Consider the following 20738-nt stretch of genomic DNA (forward strand, 5'->3'; position numbering starts at 1 on the left):
ATTCTCTTTTCTACTTCTGAACCATTGATAGCCTCTTCCTCCTTTGAAACTTATGGCTTTTGCATTGACCATGCACTTCATATCTTCCTAAACAGCATAGTTTTCTCTACCATTTCTATTCCACTACCCTCTTAATAACCTGTGTATCTGGCTCAGTTTTTCTCCATAACTCATCTCTTGCCCCCATCTTTAGTGACTTAAAAATCACACAGATCAGATGAATCTTACATCATGGCCTTTCAATTCTTCAACTTTCTCAGCTCCAACAGTTTCACAGTCTCTTTCTCTGCTTGATTTTAGCCACCCATGAGCAAGGTCGTACCTTGAACCTCAGCAATGCTTGGTTCAAGGTCTTGAATTCTGTATTTTCTCTGTAATCATAACCATTCACTTTTCAAATCTCATATCCTCTGTCTAGGAGCTCTGGTGGTGTAGTGCCTAAGGCATTTGACTTTCAACCAGAAGACTGGCGGTTTAAACCCATCAGCCCCTCCTAATAGGAAGATGGGGCAATCTACTTCCATAGTAATACTGCCTCGGAAACCCAAGGAGGGGTCACTATGAGTCAGATCCGACTCAACAGCATTGAGTATATCCTCTGTCTTCCACTAAATCTGTTCTTCATTGTCATCAAGACTTCCAGCTTCTTCTTGGTTTCCTTTGCTTAGTTTAACTTGTACTGCATGGCCAACAATTTCAACTACACTTTTCTTAGCACTTTAGGATCTTTTACCTGTCTGATGTTCTACCAAAACAACCTTGACAAACTCCAGCTTTGGGTAAATGCAATAGTTTCATATTCTAAGGTCTTCTTCTTAGGCTGAGAAGTACTGCAGGAAAGTCATGTCACCATGCCCACAGGCATACTACTAAACCTTGCCATCTAACCTCAGAGACCTCTCAGTGTTTCTTCACAAGTCTTTTAATCATTCTTCATTGACTCCCCATTATGGTGCGGCAGATATGTTCTAAATCTCCATGCCTCTTATTTCCTACCCCCTACCTCCTTACTCTCAGTTTGCGATTCTGTCATCTACTTTATTGAACTCAAGCTCATCTAGGGCGGATCTCCTTACTTTCTATTTTCCCCTTCACTTCTATTTGTCTACATTTTTCGTTTCTTCTTGATTAGAGAAGTATTTTCTCCTTTCCAAGGCTGATTCTTTTATCTACTCTTTATCTTATGTTCTATCTTTACTATATTCTTTCCCTTCTTATATTTTCAGTATCTTTCTCACTTTTTACAAACTTACTCATTCTATTTCTTGAAAATAAACAAACAAAAAAATCCTTCACTGGACTAGCTTTCTCATTCAGATAGCCATTCCATCTTTTACTTTCCTTTTCTTTGTGATGTCTTGAGAGACTAGCTCCCCTGACTAACCACTTTTTCAGGAACTGGTAAAATTTTCCTTATTTGTAGTATTTGTGGGTTGAACTGAAGACGATTCTTAGGTATATTTCATATTCACCATTCTATGACACTGTACCCACCACCTCCCTTTCCTCACCTCCCACTCATTCCTCAACTTATGTAAGGTGATATTTGTCCTTCTATTAAGTGGAAACAGTTTTCTCAAAATTTGTAATCATCTAGTTTTTGAACCCAAAGGATCTTTTTAACCCTCACCTACTAGACCTCCTTGTATCACGAGGCATGGCTGCTCAGTCTCTACTCAGCACACCCTTTGCTTTGCCCTATTTCTCCGACTCTTCCCTTTACCTCTCTCTTTTATTGGTTCCTCTTCCTTTGACCATCCTCAGAGCTCTTCCACTCACTCCATTAGATGACCCTGTCCACTCAGAAGCTCAATTGCCACTGTGAAAGGAATGATACCCAAATCTATTTCTCCAGGCCAAATTTCTCTCTTGAGCTCCAGATCTCCTTGCTGGAAACCTCTAACTATCAAGCTAGCACCTCAACTTCAGCAGGCCTTCTTTAACCACTTCATGCCTTGCCTTATTACCCTAAGCAGGTGTGCCTCCCATTATTATGGATAGTTGTTACTTTTATATTGTCTCACTAGATTGAAAGCTCTATGAGGGCAGTGACTCACATATTTCACTTAAACCATTGCGTAGCAGTTCCCAACCATTCCTAAAGGGTGTTAGAAAAAATGTATTGATTGAATGTCAAAAACTGAACTCTTTTCCCCTCAGCCTTGTTCCTTCTTCTTGGTTTAGGGCATCACCATCTTTCCAATCTCGAGGCTTGAAATTTGGAGTCCTCTAAGACTCCCCTGCCTGCACTCCAACAATCAATCAGTTGTTACATCCTAATGATTGATCTCCTCAAAGTTTATAAAAATCTGTTCCTGCCTTGGGAGTGAGTTGCTGGGCCTGCAGGCTCAGGACCATGGTTGCAAGGGACATCAAGCTCAATTGGCATAACATACTACACAAAAACATTGTTCTACATCCTATTTTGATGAGCTTTGACTGGGGTCTTAAAAGCTTACAAGTGGCCATCAAAGATGCAACAATTGGTTTATCCTAGTCCAGAGAAAAAGAATGAAGAAAATCAAAGACACATGGAAACAATTAGTCCAAAGGACAGGTAGAACATGTGAACCTCAGCCCACATGACCCTGAAATTGAACTAGATGGTGCCCAGGTGTCACTGTCAACCATTCAGAAGGGGATCAAAATTGGAGATGCTGGATAGAGTGGGAGAAAAATGTGGAACAAAACTCAAAATCATAAAACAGACTAGGCTTACTGATCTGACAGATACTGGTGAAACCTCCAAGTCACCTTTTGGGTCTGGAATTGAACTCACTCCTATGGCTTCCTACCAAACAACAAACCGATAAGATGAACAATTAATTACAGCAGGCAAGTATACTCCTTAGAACAATCAACCATGGGAGATGAGGACACAGGGAAAAATGGGAAGAGAGCTGTTACATTATGGGTATTGCGATCAATGTCACAAAACAAAATGTGTATCAACTGTTGAATGGAAAATAAATTTGCTCTGTAAACTTTCACTTAAATCACAATTACCTATACATATATATTCCCTTCTTTACCGTCATTTGGAGTTATTGGACTGAAGTAGAAAAGTACATGAGTTTTGGATTCAGATGAGTTTAATGCTAATTCCACTAATTTTAGCTGTGTGGCCTCAAGCAAGTTACAGTACTGTGATGAGTCTTAGTTTCCTTATCTGTAAATGGTGATCTACCATCACTTTTTGGACAGTTGTGGATACAATCAGATGTTAGGAAAGGTGCTTGACAGGGTAAACACCTAGCAGAACATTCAAAATGTTCTCTTCCTACCCTGTTCTCCTGCAGCTCTCTCCTGTACTCCCTCTTCTTCAAAGCCGCCACCAGTGCCACTGTCTCCAGGGTAAAGTTCAAATCCCTTATCTTGCCATTCTGTGCTGCTTTCTCTGACCACATGCTCCCTCATGTCTGTGCTTCATCTACTTCAGGATGTTCACCTTTTCCTGACATTCCATTTTCTGACTTCCTGGACTTCTTTTAAGCCCTTTCATTGACCTATGGAATCCTTCCACCCATCTCCATCCACTAAAATCCTACTCAATCGCCAGAGCCACTTCAAATGCCATTTCTCCTCACAGAAACCTTCCCAGATGCCTTCAGATACAATTCTTTTCTGCACCCACTATACCTTACTGTAACACTTACTCAGCAGGCCTTGAATCACAGTTAATTTGCATGGATCTATTTCTCTTACTGGATTGTAAACTTAAAGAAAGCAGGGTTTGAAATGAACTTTGGGCTACTTGATGCTCATTCAAACTGCACTGAAGTCCCTCCCAGATCCTTTTTTTGAACTGAATCCAAACCTGAGCCAACCCAATCAATGCCAGGCTTCAAGCGCCAAATGGACTTTTCTTTAGTCTCTTTAGCGTGTCCCAACCCTCTTCCTGTCAATGAACCCCCGTGCATCCTCCACAGAGACTCAATTCCTGGTTCCAGCTCTAGAGAGCAGAGACATGCACACTTCCACCACTAGTTTCATGATAGGCACTGAGTCATCCCTTGGGGATCCCTGGGCCTCCTTCTCTACCCCACTGGGGTGGGCAGGATGCCTGCTGCCTGGCCCCAGGAGGTCAGAGGAAGCCAAGGGCCTCTAGGGCTCAGTATTTTTATCAGCCTAGGAAACAAGAGACACAGAAGCGGAAACCATGTGGTCAGAGAAAGTGAACAACCCTCATCTCAGGGGAACCCCCACCAGGCCTGGGGGCCAGACATGAGGGAGGGACATTGAAAAGAGGGAGATCTAGGGGCCTAGGTATCAGGGTTTGTTGTGCTTTGGTTTCATGTAACTCTTGTACAGGGGGATAATGCTGCGCTTAAAGCCAGAAAAAAATATCCTGGGTGAAGCAGTAAATATGGATACCATGGCTTTCTGTTTCACTTAACCCCCTTCTTAGGGATCCTAACCCCAATTCCCCACCCCCACCACTTCAAACCTGGGTTCTTTGCATGCCACTTCCGAAATCTCCGGCCTGTGAGAGGAACTGGACGCCTGGGTTGCTCACAGCTTAAAGTCTCTTTTCTGAATCACAGTAGCTTCCTCTCACAGGATCTTTCTCACCAGCTCTTCCCCCTTCTGCCCCTGAACATCTGCCTAGTCTCTCACAGGCCTTGGGTCTCCCCTCAACTTAAGGCTGTCTTCTTGGGGGGACTCATGCCCACCCCACACTCCCATGTTTCCAGAGCCTCCCCACCCTGTCCTCTGCCACCCTCCGCTTCCACTCCAGGGACTCTCTTCTATAGACCTGGCCTCAAAACCTGAAAAGTGAGTTTCTCATTTGACACACTCTGGTGTAGCCTCATATAGACTGTGCCCACATCAGCATGTGCATACCATGTACTCTCTCTCAGTGCTGTCCTTTTTGTTGTCTCCACTTGAGTCCTGGGGGATGGCAGTGAGGTTTGGTATTGTCTACAACTTTCCAGCCCAGTTTCCAGGGACCTGAGTGGGAGGGTATTATCAATAATGGGAGGGATGGAGCCCCTCTCCTTGCGGGAAACCTAGACCCTCTTCCACCCCTCAGGACTTCAACCACTGGCTCCTGAAAAAGGAGATGTTTATCTCCAAGGGCAAGTCTGGGTGCCCAGACATACAGGTTTGAGAAGGGGGCAGAGCCTAGATAGGGGGAGAAACTAGATGGAGATAAGATTTGAGGCCCTGAAGGGAGAGGGCTTGGAGGAGAGACAGGACAGAGAAGCTGGAAGGGGCAGTTGCTGGGAGACCGGCAGCCTGGCTAAGCTTGGGTGTGGATCTCTGGTTGCCCAAGAACAAATAACCCAGGTTACATAATTTGGCTCTTTCCTCCTCCTTCCCCTGCTCCTATTTTTAGTAATCGAAATTCTACTCCCCAAAGGGTTCTTCCTCCATCCATTCTATCTCCCATCCTCCCAAGGCCTCATGGTCCCTCAGCCCCAGCTGCCCCCCAACTCGGATCATTCTGTGACTCAGCAAAGGGAAAGCCCTATGTTGGGGGAAGGGAGTGTTAAGTGGGGTGGAGGATGTGGTTCTGGCTGGGGAGGGGAGGGAAACTGGTGTTGTTCCCCTTTTTGCCTCTGTTCACATCTACTTCTCCAGCCGCAGACTGCAGAGTGGAGGGGACCCCAGTGTCGGGGGTGGGAGACTAGAGGGCAAGTTGGGCCTTCTAAGGGATGACACTGAGAATGGGCAAGCAGCTGAGGGCATATGTTAGTGTGTGCGTGCAGGTTGCAGATGTGTAGGAGCTGTGGGTTTCAACAGGAGGGACGGGAAAGGAGATGTAATGGGTGATGAAAACCACAGCAATGGAAAAAGGCAGAGGAGACACCAGGAGGGAGATGTGGAACTAGGTCTTATTAGGAAATGGCAGAGTCAAGGAGCAGTGGTGGTGGGCCACACCTCCCCCACCCCCACTGGTTACTAGTTTCGCTCCCACCCCATATCCTCTACTGTGCAGCATCTTCCTTTTCCTTGTCCTTGTCATCTCCATCCCAGGCCTTATCATCCTTCCTTCTGCCCCACCCCTAAGGCTTCATTCCCCGTAGTTTCTTGTGCTGTCCATGGGGTTACTTGAGGGCCTCTGCATGGCGATTCAGGGCCTGGGAAAGAGCTGTCACAGCTCCCATCACACGGCCCAGCTCCCAGGTCTCAATCTGGCTCCGGAATCGCTGCAGGAAGCGGTCAGGGTGCCAGCGGACCTGCTGGACCCTCAAGTACCTCCTCAGAGCCCCTTGCTCCTCCAAGGGGGGACCCCTGGCAACCAGGGCTGCGGCCATGGCCTCCGGGTCTCCTCCCCCAGGGCAGGGCCAGGGCACATCGCCAAAGCGCCAGAGGCTGCCCCTCCCTGCTCCTCTTGTGTGCTCGGCCCTGGGCCCAGCCCTGGCTGGCTCTGGCCCTTGGTCCCCACGAGCTTCCTGGGCCCTCCTGGCTCGGCTCTCACGCAGTTCCTCCTCCTTGGCCCGGGCTCGCTCTCGGAAGAGCCGCTGCTCCTCCTCCTGCTGTCGCCAACTGTGACTGGAGCCCTCAGCCCGCTGGGATCTGCAGGCTCCCTCTGCTTCCCACTGCTGCTGCTGTTGGCACTTCTGGGCATGTTCTCGGGCCAAGCGGTCTGACCAGGCTGAGAAGGACTCGGGTTCCTGGGCCTCATGGGATGCATCATCTGTTTGGGAGGGTGGGATGTGGGGAGTTGGAGGAGAGGTTATGAGAAGAGGGTGGGTCAAGGGAGGCAGAGAAGCCTAAAGGAAGGGGGCAGAGGAAGCCCAGGGCAGAGCATTCATGCGGTAGGTCTGAGAAAAGCAGCCAGTGGGGAAGAAGGGCAGCTGTAGATAGGAATGGATTTCTTACCTTCAAACCTCCCAATCACCTCCTGCCACTCATCCTCTAGCTCTCCTTGCAGCTTTTGCCTCCATTCCTGCTCCTTGGAAGCCTCATCTTCTTCCTCTTCTTCAGCAGAATCCCAGGGGGGTCCCCAGCCCAGAATTTGCCCAGGGGTCTCCCCGTCCTTATTCTTTATTCCCATTGCAGAAGGACAGCGACTCAGCAGCGGCAGGAAGAAGTCTGTGTAGGCTGTTGGTGGGAGAGCAGTGAGAAGTTAGCTCGGACTTCCATGCCTTGGCAGGGCTACCATCTTGAATTCTAAGGAGTTCTGTGGTTACTTACTTGGTGTTAGAGCAACGGATGTCTCTAGGTGTAAGGAAATCACCATCGCCAACAAAGACTTACTGATAATTCACCACATGCATAAGTGTGACAGTTTAAAATATTCTGACCTGTGTCTCCACAAACTATTTTAGTGTCCAGGAGTTTTCTTTGTTAAAAAAAATAATTTCTGGCTTTCCTCCAGGTAATTAGGGTAATATCAAAACCCTGTGACTAAGTATCCCTTGTAAGCTTGAAAATATTGTCTCTATAGACCTCTTATCATACATTTCTTACCCAAAACTATACCTCAAACTGGTAAAATATTTCTCAATAAACTGACTTTAAAAAAATGTTTTCAGAGGGACTTCTCTCAGCCAGCTTTACCCAGGGGTTGACAGTAGAGGGGTGAGGGAGCAGGGAATTCAGAAATGTTCCCAAAAGCAGAGCAAGCTCTTTCCAAATGACTGCTGACCTAGGGCAGGGGAACGAGGCTGAGAGAGAGGGTCTCTCTCAGGGGCTGGCTGACAGAAGGCTGGGAGAAAACAAGAAAGGGATGGATCTTCTTAAGCTCTCATCTTCCTCAGCCCTGCCCTCATGGCACACACTCCACTGTTAGCTGAAGGCCATGCCACTCACTTCACTGCCAACCCAGGCACCCTTTCCCAGGCCAACCACTGTGGCCACCAACCACTCTTTCACTCTGGGGACAGAGGAAGGTGAGAGGCACCTCCCTTCCTTGGGACCTACTTTCTCTCATTAGAGGAGGAGGAAATGGGCCACTATTCTTAAATCTTTATTCTGTGGTGTGGCAAAGTCCTTGTTACCTGGCAAAAGGATGGGATGGAGAAAGGTTCTCCCGCCACTGTTAGGAAGGCAAGAAGACATAATGGGCCCGAACTTTGGCTGCAAAGCCCACGACCCTCACTTGTTCCGGGGCACACTTGAGTGCTGCCCAACCCAAACCACATCAGGGAGAAGGGAGGGGGTATTTCTCTTTAGTACTGACATGACTGACACCAGCCCTCCTAACCTGTGCTAGCCAACAAGTTCATGGCCCTGTCTTTCAACGGCTTCTTCCCCACCACAGTGCACTGCAAGTGGGAGAGTAGATGGATGGGTACTCTGGTTTGAAACGGGAGGTTTTAAAACTCACAGGCTTTAAGGAGTAAGGCTAACAACAATAAAAACAAGGTAGGTAAATTATGGTACAGAATATTTGCAATCAATGAAAACAAGGCTTATGTGTGAAAAAGCCGGCTCTGATCGTAAGAGGGAGAAAGACTAAATTTCATGGTTGAAGAAAACAGACTGGATGAAAATATGCATAAATTCTAGTCTCTGGTTGGTAGGACTATATAGTTGGTCCTCTCCCTCCAATTTTATTTGAAATTTTAATATGAAAATAATTTGAATCTTTTTTTTAAAGAATGAAAAATAAATGTAATCTCTGTTAATAGTTTGTTGTGATACCTTCTAATCCTGTGCTTAAGTATATAAACACATCCATGACAAATTTTTTTTTTCCAGAGATACTACTATATGTATTGTTTGGCAACTTGTTTTCACTTAACATCTTATATGCATTTTCCACCGGAGTTAATATTCAGATCTACCTCATTCTTTCTTAATGAATTTGTAGTGTTCCACTAGTGTATGAAACAAACACCCTCCCCTCAATGACAGACTTCAATTGTTTCCGAAAATCTTCAGCCTCATACACGTATTTGTGGACTGGTTCGGTATTTGTGTGGGGCAGATTCTTAGAAGTGGAATTTCTGAGTCAAAGAACATATGCAGTGTTGTCAAATGGCTCTAAAAAATTTTTGTGCCAATATGTATCTTCACCATGAATATGTAAGACTGCTTGCATCTTTCCTCACCAAAATTCAGTATTATTCATCTTTTTAATTTTGTCAGTCTGATTTAAAAAAAAAAATGATTTTATGAATAAAGTTGTCCTCTTTTTCACATGTGTGGTGATCTGAATTTATTTTGTGACTGATTCATATTCTTTGCCCACTTTTACCTGGAAATTATATATATATAGATATGAAAGCACTTGACAGAGTATAGATATTAACCATTGGTGTTTGTTACATATATATTTCCTCCTGCCTTTTAAAAAAAATTTATGCAGTTAAACTTGTATCAATTTCTTCTTTTATGGCTTTTGACCTTATTTCCTTCTTAGGAAGACTTTCCCCACTCTAAGGTGATAAAAATATTCCCTTGTAGTTTCTATTATTTTCTATTTATTTTATTCTTAGAGAATAAAATTTTTAAAAGTGAAATGTACAATAAGTAACCCTGTTCATGCCATAAAGTATGTTAACACATCATTTTTGCAACATTGTTTTATTTTAAGGAAATAAAAACCATTATAGATAAAGCTAAAGTTCTCTGACACCTCCTTCCAAGTTAATCCTCACCTCGAAGTCCCAGGGGCAACCTTTCCTATGAATTTGGTGTGTGCCCTTCTTGTTACATTTAGGTGTTTATGTGGCTGCAATTGACTTTTGAGCCAGATGTGGAACCAAGTGTTTCAGTACCATTTATTGAATAGCCCACCCTGAATCCAATGATTTGAAATGCTACTTTTTTCATCAATTTAGCAATAGAGATCAACTTTTTCCAATGCTCTTTAATTAAAACATACTTTTATACTGGGAAAAATAAATATGAAGAAAAATTTTGTGGAATAAAATTATATTTTGTCTTAAGTGATGGAAATGCTGCTTTTCTTTCAGCCATAGTAAGACATAATTTCTACCTTGAAGGGACATACACATTAAGTGGTATAAAAAGACATTTAAAAAAATGCCAATATCAGAGCAAGTAGTGGGACCTGTGGGCTTGTGACCATAGTTGCAGGGGACATCAAGCTCAATTGGCATAACATAGTACACAAAAATATTGTTCCACATCCTACTTTGGCGAGTAACAACTAGGATCTTAAAAGCCTGCAGGCAGCCATCTAGATGCAACAATGGATTTCTCCTCAACCAGAGCAAAGAAGAATGAAGAAAATCAAAGACACATGGAAACAATTAGTCCAAGCGACTGGTACACCATGTGATCCTCAGCCTATACGACTATGAGATCAGAAGAACTAGATGGTGCCTGACTACCACTGTCAACCACTTGGAGAGGGATTTTTGTCATAGATCCTGGATAGACTAGGAGAACAATGTGGAACAAAACTCAAAATCATTAAAAAAAAAAAAAAAGACCAGGTTTGCTGGTCTAATAGAGTCTGGTGAAACCCCTGAGACTATGTCCCCTAGTTGCCCTTCAGGTCTGGAATTGAACCCATTCTTATGGCTTCTAGCCAAACAAAAGACAGGCATATGAGCTGAACATTTTACATTAGGTAGATACACTCCTTGGAGAGATCAATCATGGGAAAATAGAAGGGCTGTGTATGCACAGGGAGACAGCAGGGGGCAGGAGTGCATGGGAGGGAAGGGCACAGGAAAAGGTAACTATGGCTATGCAACTATAGCTGCTGCATTGTGGGAAATTGCAGTCAATGTCATGAGACAAAGTATTGTGAGCTGCTGTATGGGAGATGAATTTTCTCTGTAAATGTTCACCCAAATCACAGTAAAACTTCTTAAAAAAGAAAAAAAAAAAGCCAATTATCAGAAGCTTATAGTCAGTAATGACTGACTGAAACCCGGAGGAGGAAAAGGTAACAGTGAACAATGTTGGAGAAGGCCTGAAGGAAAAAGGGAATTCTGCCGTGCAGGAAGGGAGGCTAATTCTTAGCAAAGTAGAAATCAGGTGAAAGGAAAGGCAACAGACAGGCAGGCTTGTGAAAGGCATGCTTGGGTCACTGATGACACAGCTACAAAGCTGGAGTCACAAGTTTGTGGGTGTGCAGTGGGAGGTAAGATTGGAAGGACATATGGGACATAAAACTGATGGCTTGGCTATCTGAAAAACGGGGTCACCACCTACTTCTACTATGCAGATTAAACTGGACAATCGATGTTAGAGGCCTTGGTACTATGCTGGCACACAGCAGATGTGCAATGAATATTATATTAAAAAAAATACCTTGCTGGTCTATTTGCAAAGATTGAGAAAATGACTCTCCTGTTTCTCAATGTTCACTAATTCTTGCAGAGAATGATTATTGTCTGGCTAAGGTGTGTTTATGCAGGAGTCTCTGGTACCTAAGACCACTTCCCCGTGTGTTAATGGGTTTCAAAGGGAAGCCACCTAAAGCTCCAAAGGTAGAGGCCATTCACTACAGTCTCACTGGGTGGGATAACCCAGCCTGGCCAATCCAGCATAAACTGCACATTCCTCAGACCTAACAGGTGAACTCAGGGCAAAAACTGAAGGGATTTTGGGTTCATTTCATCTGTTCAGTGAAATGCATTTTATTAAGCAGAGATTAGTCTCTGGAAGCTTAATGACATAAACCTTTTGACCAAGGAGTTAGAAGGCCACCTGGTGGCGACGCTGGTAGAGATAAAATGGGAAAGGAAACTAGACATGTGGAAGTGAAAGATGAGAAGCCCCTTAACAGCTGTGAGATTCTAGTCACGTTCGTCATTCCACTTTTCTCATCTTAATGTCAATCTCACATGCTTCACAGAATACAAAGAAGGAAGTGCCTAACACATTGTCAGGGACATTTTTATTACTCAAAAAGCCTTTACTGAATAATACAAAAATAATAATACTTGTCATTTGGTGAGTGCAAATTTTAAAAGTGTGCATACCTCTCTTATTCATCACAACCTTCATGTTAGACAGGCAAATGAGGTTTACCGCATTTAAGCTGGGTGAGCCTGTAAGTGGTAGAGCTAGGATTCAGATGCAGGACGGCCTCACACTGCTTCATTCTACTGCCTTCTAGGGTCCTGCCTCTTACAAAAATCAGCTGTCAAGTTAGACACCTGCATTTTGTAAACCTCCTTCGTTATTAAGTTAAAAAAAAAAAATCTGAATATGACCAAAACCAAAAAACCAAACTCACTGCTGTCAAGTCAGATCCAACTCATAGAGACCCCTTCTTGGGTTTCCGAGGCGCTATCACTACGGAAGTAGATTGCCCCATCTTCACGACAGACTATCTCATTTATATTAAGGGGGATTAAAGAAAAGGGTTATTTTTTTCCCAAGGGCAACTCCCCAAAGGGGGAGTTTTTCTGGGGAAAGGAGGGGTTCCTGCATATACTTAAGTTGGGGGATGATAAGAGGAGCAAATCAAATTTAGTTCGGGCTGCTCTCCAGGGGTGGATTAACCAGTAAGCATGGTGTGCACTGACTTAAATGTGCTTCATTACTAATCTGTAGTGAATAACTTCATCTGAGTTTTACTACATCTTTGACGTGGTGAAACCCAGATGAAATTGTTTACTACAGATTAGTAAGTAAGCACAATTAAGCCCATGCATACCTTGCTTACTGGGTAATCCATCCCTGGCGCCTGCTCATCTCCACCCACAGCTTTTTTCTCTAGGAAATAGCAGGTTCTAATTTGAAACTCTCAGTGTCAAAGTTTTTCAAAACTCAGGTGTTTGGGGATTTGGTAAAACTGACCTTAATGTATGTACACTTTCTATTAGGCAGCATCTAAAGGAGGTTTCTGGCCAACCCTGGTAACCAAACACATGAATTATTTCTGCAGTGAAATGTATGAATATTGACATCAAGTGGAATAAAAACAAATCACATAGCTTCACTTTTGTTCAGTGACCAAAATGAGTTTGCCACCAAATGAGATTGGGTGGCAGACTACTGAAAAATGTTTGGCTTTTTGAGTTTCAGAACTGCAGGTAACAAAGTATAGACCGGTTGATAACTACAATAGGAACAACCGCCAGCATCTATCAAGCACTTACTTTGTCAGGCACTCTTAATGTGTACTATGTCAACTAATTCTGAAAACATACATGTCACAGTATGGGTGCTTGGAACAAGGTCATTATCCTGTAATTCCATAATGTACCTACTTAGATCATGGGCACTTTAGCCAGGCTGACTGTGTTTCAATCCCTGCTCCACCATTTAATTTTCCTGCGCCCAGTTTCCTCATTTGGGAAATGGGGGATCATATTAGTATTTACTTCATAGGGTTGTTGTGAGGGTCAAACAAGTTACTTTGTGGAAAGTGCCTGGTATATGTTGTTGTTGTTGTTGTTATGTGCCATCGAGTTGGACCCTACTCATAGCAACTCCTCCTTGGGTTTCTGAGGTGGTATCACTACGGAAGTAGATTGTCCCAACCTTCCTTCCAAGGAGTGGCTGGTGGGTTTGAACCTCCAGCCTTCTGGTTAGCAGTTAAATGCCTTAGGCACTACACCACCAGAGCTCCTACCTAGCACATAGCAAAGGTTATTATTATTTTAGTTTGCACATGGGCAAACTATGTCTCAGAGATGTTCAGTAACTTGCCCAAAAGTCACAGCTACTAAGTATGGAGTCAGGATTTGAACCCAGCAAATTTGTCTCCAAAAGTACCCTCTATGCTGTTTTGTGCTACAGGCAAACAACTAGTCAAGAATCAAAGAAGCTACCAATCTAGAAACATGAAATTTGAAGACCAGTTGCAATTTTGGGAATATTGGGCTCTTCAGAAAATGGTAATTCAGTAATGAAAAGGCATAACAACAAATACATGCCAGCTAGGGCCCACTTACCAAACAACTAGTTTATTTTTCAACTGCTCGCCTTCATTTCAGATCCCGTCAGTTGCTCATGACCTTGTCCCCACTGGGCAGACTCACCATCAGGGCCCTGGCGGGCAGCAGCGTGCAGCGCTGTGTCCCCGTGGCGGTCTTGGTGGGCAGGGTCAGCCCCGAGCCGAAGCAGCAGGCAAAGGGCAGGGGCATCATGGCGGGCACAGGCCCGGTGCAGTGGTGGGGGCTGCCCAGCATCTACATCAAGGCCTGGGTGTCGCTGGAGGAGGGCCTGGGCCCGGACCAGCCGTCCTGCAGACAAGTAACGACGGAAGCGACGCTCTCTGCGTTGGCGGCGGGAAGTGGAGGCCATGGAACTCTTGGGCTAAAGACGAAGGGAAAAAGGCAGCAATCAGGACCCTAGCCTTGGATGGTCTCTCCTCCTCTATCTCTGACATTCTCTTATTCCTCTCTTCAGTTCCCCGTTTCGTCTCAAATTTTCAACAAGGGATGAGGCCTATCCTAACTCCCATCTCTTCTCATCAAATGACAGGTTTGGAAAAAATTTTTGAGGGAGGCTGGGGTCATAGATTTAATTTTTTATGTAAAATTTGATAAAAGGATAAAATAATTGCTTTAAGGCTCACGAGCCTAGATAAAATTTAATTCTGAATAAAGGACTTTGAAAAAGACGGCTAGAGACTGACGGGGGAAATTGTCAGCAGAAATTTGAATTTTAAAAAGTCAGTTATTTTCAAATAATGATCTAGAAATTGAATATAATGTACCCGGCAGACAGATGTAGAGGCTTCTCCCTCTGGGACCTGGGGGGAGGGGTTACTCATCAGACCTGCCCCCCGCCCCCCCAAATAACCCCAGAACTGTAGGCCCGAGGCCTGTGTTTAAGACGCTCGGAGGAAGGGAGGTGGGAAGGGCGGAGACACTCCAGGCTGGCGGAAATGACATAGAGAGACGCAGGTGAAGGGCGGAAATGAACTGTAAGGTGTGTTACTGGATGTCGTTCCACCCCGAAGGAGTGTTTCTTTAGTCAAGCTTCCGGGAGGGAAACTAGGGAACTTAGATAAAGGACCGGCTTGAAACTAGAGCTCTGGTGGCGTAGTTCCTAAGGCATTTGACTCCTAACCAGGAGGCTAGTGGTTCAAACTTCCCAACCCTGCCTCAGAAGAATGGTTGGGCAATCTACTTCCGTAGTGACACCGCCTCAGAAACCCAAAAAGGGGTAGCTATGAGTGGGTGTGGGAGCTCTGGTAGCATAGTGGCTAAGACACTTGCCTGCTAACCAGACGGCTGGCGGTTCAAACCCACCAGCCACTCCTCGGAAGGAAGGTTGGGCAATCCTACTTCCGTAGTGATACTGCCTCGGAAACCCAAGGAGGGGTCGCTATGAGTCAGGGCTGACTTGACGGCACATAACAACAACAACAACATGAGTGGGTGTGACTCTGCAGCAGTGAGTTTGGTTGTGCTTTTGTTTTTTTGAAACCAGAAGATTGGATGGGAGGCAAGGAAAAGGATGGGGAGAGAAAGGAAGGTGATTTTGAGGTTGAAGCCCTCATCTCCCGGCTTGAAGGAGGATGAGATGTTTCAGTGATAGACAAAAAGATGATGACAGAAAGAAAACAGGAGAAATAAAGGCAATAAAAACCACAGTGAAAATGGAAAACAAAAAACTTACACAAAACAACACCGAAAATCAACAACTACAGTCATAAATGGAGGGTCAGCAAAAATGGGTAAGACTCTAAGCAAGATGGATTGACACAGTGGCTGGAGATGGGCTCAAGTACATAGCAAGGACTGTTGAGGATAGCACGACCGGGCAGTGTTTGGTTCGATTGTATGTAGGGTCGCTGAGTCTGCGATGACTGGACGACACCTAACAACAAAATAGTAAGAACAGGAGCGACATAAGGAGATAATTGTACTACAGGGCGAAAGAAGTGGACGCAGGAATTTAGACCTGAGAAAGACATAGGAAAAAAAAATTAGAGATGAGAACGGGAGGGAGAGAAAAAGGGGAAGACAGGTTGGGATTATTCAGAAAAGCCATCCTTCTGCAACACATGTCGTATAATGACATCCTTACCTCCTCACACCATTCTCAACCCTTCTATGCCTCCGGCATTCAGACCGTCAACCACGCTCTCTTTCTCCTACCCATACACACCTCCCCTTCCCACCCCTGCCCCAACCCCCCGCCCCCGACGTTCCTGACTGGAAAGGCCGTGTTCCTGAAGTGGTGGTAGCTGACAGCTTTGGACCTGGTCTCTGCTGCTCTCAAGCGGTCTTTCTGGGTACTGCCAGGATGAGAGAGGAAAGAGGAGGACCATTCATCTGGAGGGATGCATGATCTGATGGGGGAGACACTGGGTGGAGAGAGCTGAGAGAAAAGAGGAGCACTAAGACCCAGGGGTAGTGGAGGACTACAGCAGGAGGAGGAAAAGCAGGAGGTGGGGGTGGGAGAACTCTGGTACCTAGGTAGGATCTGCAACAGCATCAGCATAACAACAGCAATGGCCAGTCAGTCGCAGGGCATCCAGCAGCTCCTGCAAGCCGAGAAGCGTGCAGCTGAGAAGGTAGCAGATGCCCGGAAGAGTAAGTCTTCTTCCCTTCCTATGAGGTCCAGAAAATAAACGGGGGTGGGAAGAAAACATCCGAATCCTTAGGAAAACCCAAGGCAGGTAGGGAGAGGGTTGGGGTCTGGGAGCTAGTAAAGGAGGGAAGAAATGGGTAGGTGTTAGAATCTAGCACCTGGTGGATTGAGAAAAGCAGAACTTTCTGGAAAGACTGACCCCTATGATAGCCTTTATTTTTTTTGTGTGTGGGGGGTCCACCCCTGCCCCCTGTCCTTTTTCCTTCTAGGGAAGGCCCGGCGTCTGAAGCAGGCGAAAGAGGAAGCCCAGATGGAGGTGGAACTATATCGCAGAGAGCGAGAGCAGGAATTCCAGAGCAAGCAGCAGGCGGTGAGTCCTGGGGCAGTCAGGGAGGAGGCCAAGGATGCAAGTCAGGGGTGCATCTGGTGAGGTGCATTTGGGGTGATCCAACAAGAAAATAAGGTGGCAGAGAGCTGGAGGGGACCTTGGCAGGGACCAAATATTTATCCAATTTTGTGATTTGTAAGGATGTGGGAGTTTTTTTTAAAGGATGTGCACAGTTTGTGGCTGGGAGACACCACGCCTATGTGGAGAATGGTGACATCTCATGTGCAGAACAGGTTTATGGTCATGGGTGGTGAGATGGTGGGAATATTACAATCTATTTTAAGTAAAGGTGAGTACATTGTCTTAGAGGAAAGGGGTTTGTGTTGATATCTTTGGGGTCTGGACATTTCTGTGGGATGGGATGGTTTTGGAGGGGCTAGTCCTTCTTTCTGATCTTGCTCCAGGATTTTCCCCTCTGCACACCTGGACCCTTCTTTTTCTGCTTCTGCTTTTTCGTTTCTCTCTTCCCCCTTTTCCCCTCACCCTCCAGGCCATGGGCTCCCAGGGGAACCTGTCAGCTGAGGTGGAGCAGGCAACTAGGCGCCAAGTGCAAGGCATGCAGAGTTCCCAGCAGAGAAACCGTGAGCGCGTCCTGGCCCAGCTTCTTGGCATGGTCTGCGAAGTCAAGCCCCAAGTCCACCCTAACTACCGGATCACTGCCTAGGACACACCCCAGGCCTTGACTCTTCCTGCCAGTCCTTTCCTTCAAAAAAATCCACTAAACCAAAATCACTTTCCATCATAGTCCTTCTCTCTCCATTCCCTGGAAATCCTAGGAGACAGGATCCAATACTTTTCCTGTATAACTTACAAATATCCTGCTCAGATCTGAATCCTCTTGTTCTTTAACCCTCCCTGGGACCTTGTCACTTTCGCCTAACTCCTAAACTTGTGGCATGGAGAAGTAAGGATATGGGCAACATCTTGACTTCAGAGCCTGACAGGCTCGGGTTTCCCTCCCCACCCTACCACTTGCTGATGTGCAACCTTTGAAGCCTCAACATTCCCCTTTGTGAAACTGGAATAACAACAATGCCTGCCTTGCCACGTTGCTGTAGTGATCACTCTGTAAAGAGGCTAGCATGGTTTCTGGCATGTAGTAGCTGTGATTCCATAAATGACAATCCTGTGATCTTATTACTACTCCCCACTCACCTGCCAAACCTAGATACAGTTGGGTTGGTTTTTTTTTTTTTTTTTTTTTGCTTCTGTCAATGGCTTTATCATGTGACTCGAGTGAGTCTCTGAAGAATTGTTTGTTCCTGCCCTCTTTTCCCCAGAAACTTTATAATCCCTGGATGGATGGAATTATGGCTTCATTTAGCCTCTATACTACAACTCCAGGCAAATCCTGCCTCTCTTAGCTTCTCTTTCTCTCTCAAGTTTATCTTTCTCTTTATTGGATTTCCCCTTTTTCCTATGTCCCCAAAGACCCATCAGATGCTTTTTCCTGAGTTCTAAGGTGACACTGTTCCCACACACAGTTCTCCTTTCTACATCATCACCACCATACTTTTCCTTTGGATTCCACCTATTTGTGACAATAAAAATGTGTCAGTAAAATAACTTATAGGCAAACCAATTGGTGAGTTAAAGCAGTCTCCTTTTGCCTCATCATTTACTTTCAATCACTCTCGTTTCTTTTAGATATTCCCCAGACATCCAAGAGGGCTGCTCTTTGAAACTTGGAGAAACAAAAGGAATAACACAACAAATGCAATGCACTGCTCTGGAGTCAGATCTGACTCACAGTGACCCCTCCTTGGCTTTCCGAGGGGTTATCTCTAAGGAGGTAGATTGCCCAACCTTCCTTCTGAGGAGTGGCTGCTGGGTTTGAGCCATCAGCCTTTTGGTTAGCAGTCAAATGCCTTAGGCACTAAGGCACCAGAGCTCCTAACAAAATAGCACTTTAATATAATTTCTCTAAAATGATGAACATATATGGTTCCTTATTTGGGAACCTGAGGACTATAGATGGCAGCTGGAGAGAAGAGCTGGGGTGTAGGAACAAGCACTCTGCCCCCTTTGTTTTATTTTTCCTTCATAGCACTGTTGCTACTTGACGTTTATCTGTTGAGCTCCCCATCTATGTAATAAGCTCTTTGAGGACAGTTATGTGCACTGTTGTGTCCCCAAACATCAGGATAGCACTTGGTACAAGGTGGGCAGTTGATAAACGTTGTTGAGTAAATACTTAAGATCGGGAAAATGGTCCTTTCATGATACCATCCTTGAATCAATGTTATTTCTCTTGGCCGTAGAAGACAAGTCTGCTTCACTAGGGACTTAAGCCAATGAGGTATTATTTATTCACCCAGCTCTCCCTTTCTTCAGATGGGGAGTTAGGATACAATAGAGGTTAAGAGATCATGTCCTGGATCCTCCCATATTACCAATTGTAGTGCTCTACTCTAAGCCTGTTTGCTAGTCTATAAAGTGGGAATAACAATAGTATCTACTCTACAGTATTAAATGGTTAAGTGTGGTGACAGGTGGAACTTAATTCAAGGCGTGGCCAAACATTCGTTAATTTTTTAAAGCAGTTGGACATCACCTCTGTGGCATCTCAAAGAGGGAAACTTCAAATAATTAATTCAGAATAAAAATGTGGGGCTGTTGTGGGGCGGGGAGGGCTAAGAACATTCTGATAGAATTATCTATTTGGAACGTTGGACAACCTTCAAGCCCTATAATTTATCTTCAATATGTGAGGCAGAATTTAGATTCTATTCCCGCTCAGAGGATTCAGAACACTGTCCCGGCTCGCAGTCCCTGCTCACCAGCCTCAGAGCCTTTGAGTCCTCAGCTACAGTGACCGACATGATTCTAGCAAATGCCACCCATCCCTCCTCTGTTCCCACAGTTGGAGAAGCAGGATCCCCAAATATGCCTCGCTGCAGTTTCCTCATCCTATTTTCCCCATCCCTACGTCAGGTGGGGCGGGACACCCCTAGCGCAAGCCAAGGCACCCACAGGTCACCTTGACAACAAGGCCGAGGACCCCGTGGGAACTCGCAGCCCTGCCGCCCTCGTTCATCGCGCCCCCACGGAGGGGTGCCCAGAGAGAAAACCTGCGTGGCAAGAACCTAAAGGAAGTGGTGAGGGGCGTGGAGAAGAACAGGACACGAGAGGCTAGATAACGATGGGAGGGGATACTAGTTCCCTTTTTTGCCTTTGGTTACTGGTAGTATTGGAGGCATTCGAAATAGCTTTCAAGAAAGAAAATATCAGACAGGCATTTTCCAAAGGCAACCCCGGAGCGAGCGAAACTTTAGAACCGCAAATGGTTCTTCTTCCGGTCCCTTGCGTCTGCGTGTTGGCAGTCGAGAAGGCGGGAGGCCGGGGTAGAAGGAAGCCAGGGGCCGGAAGTGAAGGCAGATTCCCTTTTTCGTTGCTCTTGCCGCCGCCATACGCGCCCGCCCTGCTCAGGTAAGCTTCGGCCTTATTTACCATCCGATTCCATCCGCGCATTTCCGCGACCATCCAGTCCTGTGGGATGCTGATACCCCTTCCATAGGGGATGATCTGCTCTCTGGGATCTAGTTGGGTCGTTATTTCTGTTTTTTGTATCTTATTGGATAGCAAGGAGTTCTGGGGGGACACTGGGGAAGGGGGGGCAATCCAAGATGGTGGCCCCGGCGCCATTGTGTTCCCTGACTCCTGGCTTCTCCGGTGGGTTCCTCGTTGGCCAGAGGCCCCGCGACAACGGGAGCAACGCTTAGAGTTCCCTAGTCCTGAGCGTTTGCAGAGGGCGGGGCTCTTCTCACCTCACCCCTCCCCTTCGGCGGGAACTGAGTGCTGGGCCCAGATGGATTTTTCTCACCTCGACTTGCCAGCCTTTATTTGGTTGCTTTCCAGATTTTTTTTTTGTTGTTGTTGTTGTTGTTATGTGCCGTCGAGTTGGCCCCGACTCATAGCGGCCCCTCCTTGGGTTTTCGAGGCGGTATCACTACGGAAGTAGATTGGTCCATCA

General features: G+C 45.7%; 2 protein-coding genes across 2 annotated transcripts; one reads left to right on the forward strand and one right to left on the reverse strand.

The window, feature by feature from the left end:
• Positions 1-6053: 6053 nt before the first annotated feature.
• On the reverse strand, positions 6054-14608 carry NFKBIL1 (NFKB inhibitor like 1). Its single transcript, XM_007951373.2, has 4 exons — positions 14552-14608; positions 13872-14148; positions 6832-7053; positions 6054-6646 (listed from the first exon to the last, which is right to left on the reverse strand). The coding sequence occupies exons 1-4, from the start codon at positions 14606-14608 to the stop codon at positions 6054-6056; spliced, it is 1149 nt and encodes a 382-aa protein (XP_007949564.1).
• Positions 14609-16297: 1689 nt separating this feature from the next.
• On the forward strand, positions 16298-17429 carry ATP6V1G2 (ATPase H+ transporting V1 subunit G2). The gene is made up of 3 exons (XM_007951375.1): positions 16298-16379; positions 16647-16747; positions 17256-17429. Exons 1-3 carry the CDS (start codon positions 16298-16300, stop codon positions 17427-17429), a joined length of 357 nt encoding a protein of 118 aa, XP_007949566.1.
• The last annotated feature ends 3309 nt before the right edge of the window (positions 17430-20738 follow it).

The sequence above is a fragment of the Orycteropus afer genome, unplaced genomic scaffold, assembly GCF_000298275.1.
Source record: "Orycteropus afer afer isolate SDZICR_OR568_19922 unplaced genomic scaffold, OryAfe1.0 scaffold00294, whole genome shotgun sequence".
Taxonomy (NCBI): Eukaryota; Metazoa; Chordata; class Mammalia; order Tubulidentata; family Orycteropodidae; genus Orycteropus; species Orycteropus afer.